The sequence below is a fragment of the Nicotiana tomentosiformis genome, chromosome 5 (genome assembly GCF_000390325.3).
Source record: "Nicotiana tomentosiformis chromosome 5, ASM39032v3, whole genome shotgun sequence".
Lineage (NCBI taxonomy): Eukaryota > Viridiplantae > Streptophyta > Magnoliopsida > Solanales > Solanaceae > Nicotiana > Nicotiana tomentosiformis.
The window spans coordinates 65,081,031-65,092,220 of NC_090816.1; the positions used below are offsets into that span (position 1 = coordinate 65,081,031).

Genomic DNA, 11,190 nt, shown 5'->3' on the forward strand with positions numbered 1-11,190 from the left:
AAACACCGCTGCGGCCTCGCATTTGCAAGAAAAGGTTCACATCTACGAACCCAACAAGACATCCTAGTGGCCGCACCTACGCAAGAATGAGTCGCATCTGCGACTCAGCGGAAGCGCACAAACAGCCGCAGAAGCAGACATCTTTGCATTTGCGATCAATGGGCCGCAAAAGCGGCCATAGCATCTGCGACAATAACTCCGCAAAAGCAAAGCTTCCTCCCATGCCTCAACATCACAGAAGGGACGGAAACTTTGCAGAAGCGGCTCCGCATCTGCGATCAAACCTCCGCAGAAGAGGATACACCAGAACACTACACAACAACCTTAACAAACAATTTCCAAAACGATCTGAACCTCGTCCGAAACGCATTCGAGCCACTCGGGACACCGTCCGAATATACCAACAAATTCCATAACACAATGCGGACCTAGACAAGGCCTTAAATCACATCAAACAACATCGAAACTATGAATCGCATCTCGAATCGAACTTATGAACTTTCAAATCTTCCAATTTCCAAAACTCGTGCCGAAACATACCAAATCAACCCGGAATGACATCAAATTTTGCATGCAAGTTCCAAATGACTCGACGGAGCTAATCCAACTCTCAGAATCGCAATCTGAGCCAGATATCAACAAAGTCAACTCTCGGTCAAACCTCTTAACCTTCCAAAACTTCAACCGGTCGTTTCACTTACCTCTTGAATTGTAGTGAAATCCATCTCAAATATCGCCCCTAGCCAAGCTCCACAAGTCCAAAAATGAGAGAAAACTCAAAACCCTTCGAAATATAACATTTTCAGTCAATCTGCAACTGCGGAAAATTCCCGCATCTGCGATACAACAATGGCCCCCGACATCTCGCACCTGCGGACACTGCTCTGCATCTACGAATCCGCTTCTGTGGACAAACCTCGCATCTACGCTTCCACAAATGCGGCTCCCCATCCGCATCTGCGACCAAGACCTCACCTGATCCATTTCAGCTTCTACGACTAGCTGCTCGGACATTTCCTCGCACCTGCACAACCTCCCAGCTGAAACCAACAGATTTTCTCCAAGTCCAAACCTCAATCTGATTTCAATCTGAATCACACCTGAGGCCCCCGGGACCCCATCCAAACATTCCAACACATCCTAAAACATGATATGAACTTAGTCGAAGCTTCAAATCATATCAAACCACATCAAAAACATGAATCGCACCCCAATTCAAGCCTAACGAAACTAATGGATTTTCAACTTCTAAAACCAATGTCGAACCACACCAAACCAACACCGATTGATCTCCAATTTTGCACACAAGTCATAAATGACACAACGGACCTACACCAACTCCCAGAACCAAAATCCGAGCACGGTGTTAATAAAGTCAACTCTCGATCAAACTTCTAAACTTTCCAAGCCTTCAACTTTCTAACTTTTGTCAATTCAAGCCGAAACGACCTACGGACCTCCAAATCAATATCCGGACATACTCCTAAGTCCAAAATCACCATACAAAACTATCGGAATCATCAAAACTCCATTCCAGAGTCGTTTACATATAAGTCAATATCCGGTCAACTCTTTTAATTTAAGCTTCCAACCTTGGGACTAAATGTCCCAATTCATTCTGAAACATCCCCGGAACCAAACCAACCACCCCGGCAAGTCACATAACCACAAATGAACATAGAATAAGTAATAAATAGGTGAACGGTACTATAATACTCAAAACAACCGGTCGGGTCATTACATTCTCCCTATCTTCAACAAACGTTCATCCTCGAATGGGTCTAGAATCATACCAGGAGTCTCAAATAGGTATGGATAGTTGTTCCACATCTCCCGCTCGGTCTCCCAAGTAGCCTCCTCGACTGGCTGGCCTCTCCAATGAACTTTTAGTGAAGATATATTCTTTGATGCCAATTTCAAACCTGCCGATCCAAAATGGCCACCGGTTCCACATCATAACTCAAATATCCATCTAACTAAACTGTATTGAAGTCCAAAACATGAGACGAATCACCATAATACTTTTGGAGCATGGAAACATGAAATACTGGGTGAACACTCGATAGATTATGTGGCAATGCAAGCTTGTAGACCACCTCTCCAATCCTCTCAAGCACCTCAAAAGGGCTACCGAGGGCTCAACTTGCCCTTCTTCTCGAACCTCATCATAGCCTTCATGGGCGATACTCTCAGCAATACCTTCTCTCCCACCATATATGCAACATCACAAACCTTCCAATTAGCGTAACTCTTCTATCTAGACTGTGTTGTGTGAAGTCGATCCTCAATCAACTTATCTTTCTCTAAGGCATCCTAAACCAAATCAATACCCAATAACCTAGCCTCTCCCGGCTCAAACCAACCAACTGGAAATTGACACCGCCTCCGATATAAGGCCTCATAAGGAGCCATCTGAATGCTCGATTGGTAGCTATTGTTGTAGGCAAACTCTAAGTGGTAGAAACTGATCCCAAGAACCCAATCCATAACACAAGCACGTAACATATCCTCCAATATCTAAATGGTGCACTCGAACTGCCTGACCGTCTGCGGGGTGGAATGGTGTACTCAACTCAACTTGTGTGCCCAACTCTCACTACACTGCTCTCCAAAAATGCAATGTGAACTGCGTACCCCGATTAGAAATAATGGACACCGATAATCGTGAAGGCAAACAATCTCATGGATATAGATCTCAGGCAGCCGTTTTGAAGAATAGGTAGTCACAATCGTAATGAAATGTGTGGACTTAGTCAACCGGTCCACAATTACCCAAATAGAATCGAATTTCTTCAAAGTTTGTCGGAGTTCGACAACGAAGTCCATGGTAACACGCTCCTATTTCCATTCAGGAATCTCAAGTCTCTGAAGCAAAATGCCCGGCCTCTGATGCTCGTACTTCAACTGCTGACAGTTCAAGCACCGAGCCACATACTCAAGGCATTAGCCACCACATTGGCCTTCTCGGGATGATACAAAATGGTAATATCATAGTCCTTTAACAACTCTAACCACCTCCGCTACCTCAAATTTAGATCCTTCTGCTTTAACAAGTGCTATAGACTTTGATAATCTATAAATACCTCACAAGACACGTCGTAAAGATAATGCCTCCAAATCTTCAATGCATGAACAATGGCTTCTAACTCTAAGTCAGGAATGGGGTAGTTCTTCTCATGGGGCTTCAACTGGCTTGAAGCATAAGCAATCACCCTTCCCTCCTGCATCAAGACACACCCATTACAAATTTGAGAAATATCATAATACATTGTGTATGAACCCGGTGTTGAAGGTAAAACTAGAACTGGAGATGTGTTCAAGGAAGTCTTGAGCTTCTAAAAGCTCTCCTCGAACTCATCAGACCACATGAATGGAGCACCCTTCTGGTTCAATCTAGTCAAAGGTGCAGCAATGGGCAAGAAACCCTCCACAAAACGGCAATAATATCCGGCCAAGCCAAGACAACTCAAAATCTCAGTAGCTGAAGAAGGTCTGTGCCAACTCTGAACTGTCTCAATCTTCTTCAGATCTACCTTGACCCCTTCACTGGACACCAGTGCCCCAAGAACGCCGCATAATCAAGCTAAAACTCACACTTGGAGAATTTAGCATAAAGCTTCTTCTCCCTCAACGTCTGGAGTACATTCCTCAGATGCAGCTCATGATCCGCCTGGCTGTGTGAGTACACCAGAATATCATCAATGAATACTATGGAAAAAGAATCAAGTTATGGCTGGAATACACTGCTCATCAGATGCATAAATTTTGTTGGGGCATTGGTCAGCCCAAAAGACAACACAAGAAATTCGTAGTGACCATAGTGGGTCCTGAATGCCGTCTTTAGATTTTCATGATCCTGAATCTTCAACTGGTGATACCCAGACCTCAAATCAATCTTAGGGAACACTCTAGCACCCTGAAGCTAATCAAATAAGCCATCAATGTGAGGTAGTAGGTACTTGTTCATAATTATAACTTTGTTCAACTGCATGTAATCAATGCATATCCACATAGTACCATCCTTCTTCTTCACATACAGAATCGGTGCACCCGAAGGCAACACACTAGGCCTAATAAATCTCTTAGCAAGTAGATCATGAAGTTGTTCTTTCAATTCCTTCAACTTTGTTAGTGCCATACAATACAGATGAATAAAGATGGGCTGAGTGCTCGGCACCAAGTCAATACCAAATTCAATGTCCCTGTCTGGTGGCATGCCCGGCAGGTCTGTAGGAAACACATTCGAAAACTCTTGCACTACCGGAACAAAATCAATGGTAGGAGTATCAGCACCAATATCTCTTACAAAGCCCAAATATTCCAAACATCCCTTCTCAACCATCTGTCATGCCTTCAAGTATGAAGTCACTCTACTGGGAACAAAATCCAAGGAATCTCTCCACTGAATCCTAGGCAACCTCATCATCGCCAATGTCATAGTCTTAGCATGACAATCCAAAATAGTGTGACATGGCGACTACCAATCCATGCCTAAAATTATGTCGAAATCAACCATACTAAGCAGTAAGAGATCAACTCTCGTCTCTAATCCCCAATAGTCACCACACATGATCGATACACACAGTCCACAATAATAGAATCATCTACCGGTGTAGATATATGAACAGTCATAACTAAGGAATCACGGGGCATATCCAAATAGCGAGAAAAGTACGATGATACATATGAATAAGTGGAACGAGGGTCAAATAATATGGAAGCATCCTTGTGGCACACAGAAACAAGACTTGAGATCACTATACCTAAATAAACTTCCTTTGGTTGTGTGGGAAAAACATAGAATCAAGCCTGACCGCCACCAGATCGACCTCCCCCTCTAGGGCAACCTCGAACTGCCTGCATCCCACCACGAGCTTTCTAAGTGGGTGGTGAAGTAACTGGTACTGAATTCATAGCCTGACCTCTGCTGAACTGGACATCCCATAAGGCGGGGAAAAAACCTCCTCGCATGCCCCAACTCTCCACATTCGAAGCAACCTCGATCCGGCAATGGCGGCGGGGACTAAATCGGACCCCGAGAACCAGAAGAACCTAGTACAGATGTACCCTGAACTAATGGAGCATGGGATGAACTCTGAGCTGGGAGGCAAATGAAAGATGACTAACTCAGACGAGCACTGTATAAGCCAGGGTGAGCTGATGTACCATGATGAACTGGATGAGCCATCAAAGCTGGCCTATAAGGACGACCCCTGTTGTGGTAGGACTGCCCTCCAGATAAGGCACTGCTGAAACCACCTAAACTGGGAGGCCTCTTGGGCTCCCTCTTCTTACGGTCCTGACTACGACAAGGTCACAATCAATAATAAGTACTTGTTGCCAAGGATAGATGACCTGTTTGACAGTTGTAGGGTGCCAAGTACTTCTCCAAGATTGGTTTAAGATTAGGATATCACTAATTGAATATCAGGGAGAGGGATATTCTAAAAACAACTTTTAGGACCCGGTACAGGCACTTTGAATTTCTAGTAATGTCTTTTGGGCTAACGAATGCTCCGACAACTTTCATGGATCTCATGAATTGAGTCTTCAAGCCTTTCCTCGACTCTTTTGTGATAGCATTCATTGACGATATACTTGTATATTCAGGAAGTCGAGAGGACCATGCCGATCATCTCAGGGCGGTTTTGTAGACACTTTATCAGCATAAGTTGTATGCGAAGTTTTCAAAATGTGAGTTTTGGATCAAGTTTGTCACTTTATTGGGTCTTATTTTCTCCAGTGAGGTGATCAAGCATGTTCCTCAGAAGATTGCAGCTGTGAAGAATTGTCCTAGACCCATAACTCCTATAGAGATCTGCACTTTCTTAGGCTTAGCCGAGTATTATAGGAGGTTTGTGGATGGATTCTCTTCTCTTCCTCTCCATTGAATAAGTTAACACAAAAGGTAGCTAAATTCCAGTGGTCTAATGCTTGTGAAAGGAGCTTCCAAGAGTTGAAGTCAAGGTTGACCACGACACCAGTGTTGACCTTACCGGAAGGTACGAATGGGTATGTTTTATATTATGATTCTTCAAGGGTTGGACATGGGTGTGTATTAAGGCAACATGGCAAGGTGATCGGTTATGCTTATAGGAAACTCAAGAACCATGAGAAGAATTATCCAACACATGACTTAGAGCTTGCGGCGATGGTGTTCGCATTGAAGATTTGGAGTCATTATTTATATGAAGTCCATGTGAACATATTCAGGGACCACAAGAGTCTTCAATATATCTACAAACAAGAGGAGTTGAATCTAAGGTAAAGAAGATTGCTTGAGTAACTCAAGGACTATGACATCGACATTCTATATCATTCGAAGAAAGCTAATATTGTGACGGATGCTCTTAACTGAAAATCAACGGATAGTTTGGCTCACTTGGAGGCACACCAAAGGCCAATTACCAAGGAAGTTCATCGATTGGCTAGTTCAGGAGTTCTACTTGCGGACTAAGCCAGACTCTAGCGAAGGTAGGGTGATTGTGCAAAATAGGGATGAGTTATCACTAGTAGTGGAAGTTAAGGAGAAACAATATAATGATTCATTTTTGGTGCAATTGAAGGAGGGAACTCATAAACACAAAACCACAAATTTTTCTCTTGGCAAGAATGATGGTACGCAAAGGTACCAAGGGCGATTATGTGTTTCGAATGTGTATGGTCTCCGGGCGAGAATCATGACCGAGTCTCATAGCTCCAAGTATTCGGTACACCCAGGATCTACAAAGATGTACCATGATCTCAAGGAAGTCTAATGGTGGAATGACATGAAGAGGGATGTAGCAGTCTTTGTGGCCAGATGTCCAAATTGTAAGCAAGTGAAGGCCAGCTGCCAATAGTTGATGCACATCCTCAATGACCCATATTTCTTACTTACAAATAGAATTGGTATGCCCCAAGGCAACATACTCGGTCAGATGAAACCCTTCTCTAGCAGGTCTTTCAACCGCTCTTTCAGTTCGTTCAATTTTGCTGGAGCCATTCTACAGGGTGGAATTAATATAGGTTGCGTGCCCGGCAAAACATCAATCCCAAAATCAATCTCCCTATCTGGTGGAACTCTTGGAAGTTCATCTAGAAAGAACTTCGAAATCTCATTCACAACTGGCACAGACTGAAGTGTTTGTGCCTCAGCATCGGTGTCCATGACTTGGACCAAATGGTAGATGCATCTCTTGTTGATCATCTTTGCGGCCTTAAAATAAAAAATAAACCTACCCTTTGGCACCACATCATCCCCCTTCTACTCAATAACTGGCTTGTCTGGAAACTCAAATATAATGGTTTAGGTTCGGCACTCAAGCTCGGCATAACATGAGTAAAGTCAGTCCATCCCCATTATCACATCAAAATCCACCATCACCAATTCAATGAGATCGGTTGTGGTGGCTCGACCACACATGGTGACAATACAATCCTTATAAACCCGCATGGTCACTATAGATTCTCCAACTGGAGTAGATACAGAGAACGGCTCATGAAGTTGTTCCGGTTCTATCTCGAACTCCATAGCAACATAAGGAGTCACATATGATAATGTAGAACCAGGATCTATAAGAGCTTATATATCATGAGATTGGACGGTCAATATACCTATGACGACATATGGAGAAGCCTCTAAACTTTAGAGGCCCCTCATAGTATAGAACCTATCAGATTATATCTATATATTGATTTGGAGGTTTGTAGGTCATTTTGGATTGAATTGGCAAAAGTTAAAGGTTTGGAAGGTTGAGAAGTTTGACCGAGATTTGACTTTGTTGATTGTATACATGCCTTATTTTGCATATCTTCTCTATATGAAGGATTGTAAACCGAAACAGAGCATGATATGTTATCTTTGTGCACCGGTGTGAATTTATCTGTGATCAATGACTTGATTATATTATTTATGTGTACTTGCGAGATATATGAGCTGAACAGGTTATTAGTGAGTATCATTGATAATTCTTGCCTCTATTACCTCGCCGAGGTTTGTTATGATATTTGCTGAGTACATAGGGTCGGTTGTACTCATACTACGCTTTGCACTTAATTGTATAGATCCAGGTGTTGGACTGAGCCGTGAGTCATTGTGATTTGCTGCTGAGGGTTGCATGGAGACGAGGTAGAGCTGCATTTCGACCGTAGTCCCTGGAGCCTCTTTTGATTTTAGTACTTTAGTTTTCATTCATACATTATTTCATTTTGTATTCTAGACTTGTACTTCTATTTCAGAGCTCATGACTCTGTATTTACCGGTTATGGAGGATTTTATGTATTGACGCAGTTATTTATATCAGTTGGCTTTGGATTTATAATATTTACATTAATTTTGTTATTATGTTTTAGTTTTTTTGCTATGATCAGCTTGCGTAGCAAGTAAGTTAGGAGCCATCATAACTGGTTGGTGGTTTTTTGTCGTGCCAATTTGGTATCATTGCCCTAAATTCATAGGTTCCATGGTTCATGAGCAAGTTTAGCAGAGTCTTGCGGATCGGTACAGAGACATCTGTACTTATCTTCTAGAGGCTACCAAACTATTAGGAAAACATCACTATCTTGCATTCTTGTCGTGCAGATTTGTTATTTCCAAATTTTGAACCTTTACTCTTCTATTCTCTCACAGATAGTAAGGACACGTTCAGCCATAATAGATGGACGGGTACCAATGCCTCCAGTTAGGATTATGAGAGGACGACGCCGAGGAATAGGTCGGGGTTGAGGTAGAGGCGGAGGTGGGGCCCACACCACAGGTACCACATCTGAAGCAACACCTATGGAGCCACCAGTTGCTCAAGCTGAGGAGCAGGTTCCAGATATTGTTGAGCCGGTGGGACCAGATCAGACACCGACAGTACCTGTTGCTATGCCTGGTCTTTAGGAGATTTTGGCTCAGAACATGAGTGTGTATACGAGCTTGGCTCTGGAAGGTATGATACCACTTTTACCAGCTAACTTACAGGCTGGGGAGGAGCCCAGAATCCCGCCGACCTTACATCAGAGTAGTTAGCTTAGGGTTATCAAACTCCAGGTGTGTTGGCAGTTCAGCTAGTTGTTGCTTCTTGGGCCAAGGTTGGACCATCTTTAACCTAGAAGGAGGAGAAGATGTTAGAGTGATTTCAGAGACTTCACCCTTTCCAGTTCAGTGGAGGAGAGTAAGAGGATGCTCAGGTTTTTCATTATCAATGTCACCGGATTCTTCGCATAACGGGTCTTATGGACTCCAATGGAGTCGACTTCACTACTTTTCAGCTCACAGGGCTAGCCTATCGGTGGTGGCAGACCTATGAGTCAGGTAGACCAGCACGCGCAACAACACTCACATGATATCAGCTTTTAGTTCTCTTCTTAGAGAAGTTTGTCCCACAGACTCATAGAGAGGAGTTGCGTAGGGAGTTTAAGAATCTACGCTAGGAGGGCATGACTATGACCCAGTACGAGATGCGATTCATGGAGTTTGAATGTAATGTAGTATTTTTGGTCCCTATTGAGAGGGAGATGATCGGTAGGTTCATTGATGGCATTAACTATGTTATTCAATATGGTATGACTGGAGAGTCCAAGACGAATGCTAGATTTTACCAAGTGGTCTAGGTTGCTAGACGCTTGGAGCATGTTCATAGGATTGAGAGAGAGAGGTGAGGGAGGCCAAGAAGCCCCGTGGTTCGGGTGGTTTTAGTTGTTCCTTGTGTGAAGGTAAGTCACATTACAATAGAGGTCATCCTTTTAGGCTTGCTTAGGCAGCTCGTCAGATTCCCCATGGTTCATCAGTTAGCTACAGTTCATATAATGCTCTCCCAGTTCAGTCATCATTCAGTGTGCTGCCGGCATAGAGTTCTACCGTGTATCCTCTTCTTAAGGTTCCTCATGTAGTTATTTGGGTTATCAGGGTCAGTCGCAGGGTCAGCAACCTCATAGCTAACTAGGGGTGGCGCTCATTATGTTCGAGGTCGCCCTAGAGGGGGAGGTCACTTAGGTGATGGATAAGCCCGTTGCTATGCATTTTCCGCTAGGCCAAAGGCAGTTGCTTCCGACACCGTGATCACAGGTGTTGTTTCAGTGTTCCACAGGGATGCTTCAATGTTATTTGACCCTGGTTCCACTTATTCTTATGTGTCATCCTATTTTTCTCGTTATTTGGACATGCCTCGTGATTCTCTTGATATTCCTATTCATGCATCTACACCAATTGGTTATTCTACTATAGTGAATCGGGTATATCGGTCTTGTGTGGTTACCATTGGTAGTTATGAGACAAAAGTTGATCTCTTATTGCTCAGCATGGTTGATTTTGAGGTGATTTTGGGTACGGATTGGCTATCTCCATACCATATTATTCTTGATTGTCATACTAAGACTGTGACATTGGCAATGTCAGGGTTGCCTAGGTTGGTGTGGAGAGGTTTGCTTGGTCATACTCCCAGTAGAGTGATTTCATATTTTAAGGCTCAACGGATAGTTGAGAAGGGGTGTTTGGCATATTTGTCCTTCGTGCGAGAAGTTAGTGTTGATACTCTTACTGTTGAGTCAGTTCCAGTAGTGAGGGAGTTCTAGATGTGTTTCCTGCAGAGCTTCCGGGCATGCCACCCTATATGGATATTAATTTTGGTATTGATTTGGTGCCGGGCACTCAGCACACCTATATTCTACTATATCGCATGGCACCAGCGGAGTTGAAGGAATTGAAGGAGCAATTATAGGAGTCTCTTGATAAGGGTTGCATCAGGCCTAGTGTGCCACCTTGGAGTGCACCAGTAATATTTGTGAAGAAGAAAGATGGTTCTATGAGGATGTGCATTGACTACATGCAATGGAACAAGGTTACTATCTGATGTGTCGTAGATATGCGGCACTTTCGATACTAATTTCATAGACTTTAGCTCATCTTTTAAACCATTATAAGTCATTTCTTATGTAGTTTTGTTTTTTTTACAGGAACTCGGACTTGAAGAGACAAGAATATGAATAAAATGACAAAAACCATGAAGAAGGCAGATTTGTGACAGATATGCGACCTCAAAAGTGATGTGCGAATTGCAGACCGATCGCATATGTGACCACCCCATCTCAATTTCAAGAGTCAAATAATGGTTCAATATGCGGTCGCATAACTTATGTGCAGTCCGCAGAACTGTCGCACAATAGCAAAAGGAATTCTAGTGAAGATGAATCTTGATCCATTATGCGGCCGCAAAATCATTATGC

The 11,190-nt window shown here is 43.2% G+C and overlaps 1 protein-coding gene across 1 annotated transcript; it reads left to right on the forward strand.

Moving 5' to 3' along the window:
• Window positions 1-8,761: 8,761 nt before the first annotated feature.
• Window positions 8,762-10,539, forward strand: LOC138892492 (uncharacterized). Its single transcript, XM_070176210.1, has 3 exons — window positions 8,762-8,858; window positions 9,875-9,887; window positions 9,999-10,539. Exons 1-3 carry the CDS (start codon window positions 8,762-8,764, stop codon window positions 10,537-10,539), a joined length of 651 nt encoding a protein of 216 aa, XP_070032311.1.
• Window positions 10,540-11,190: the final 651 nt, after the last annotated feature.

Excerpts from the sequence above, each read along its gene's own strand:
- LOC138892492 (XM_070176210.1), top strand. The coding sequence starts at position 8,762 with ATGGAGCCACCAGTTGCTCAAGCTGAGGAGCAGGTTCCAGATATTGTT.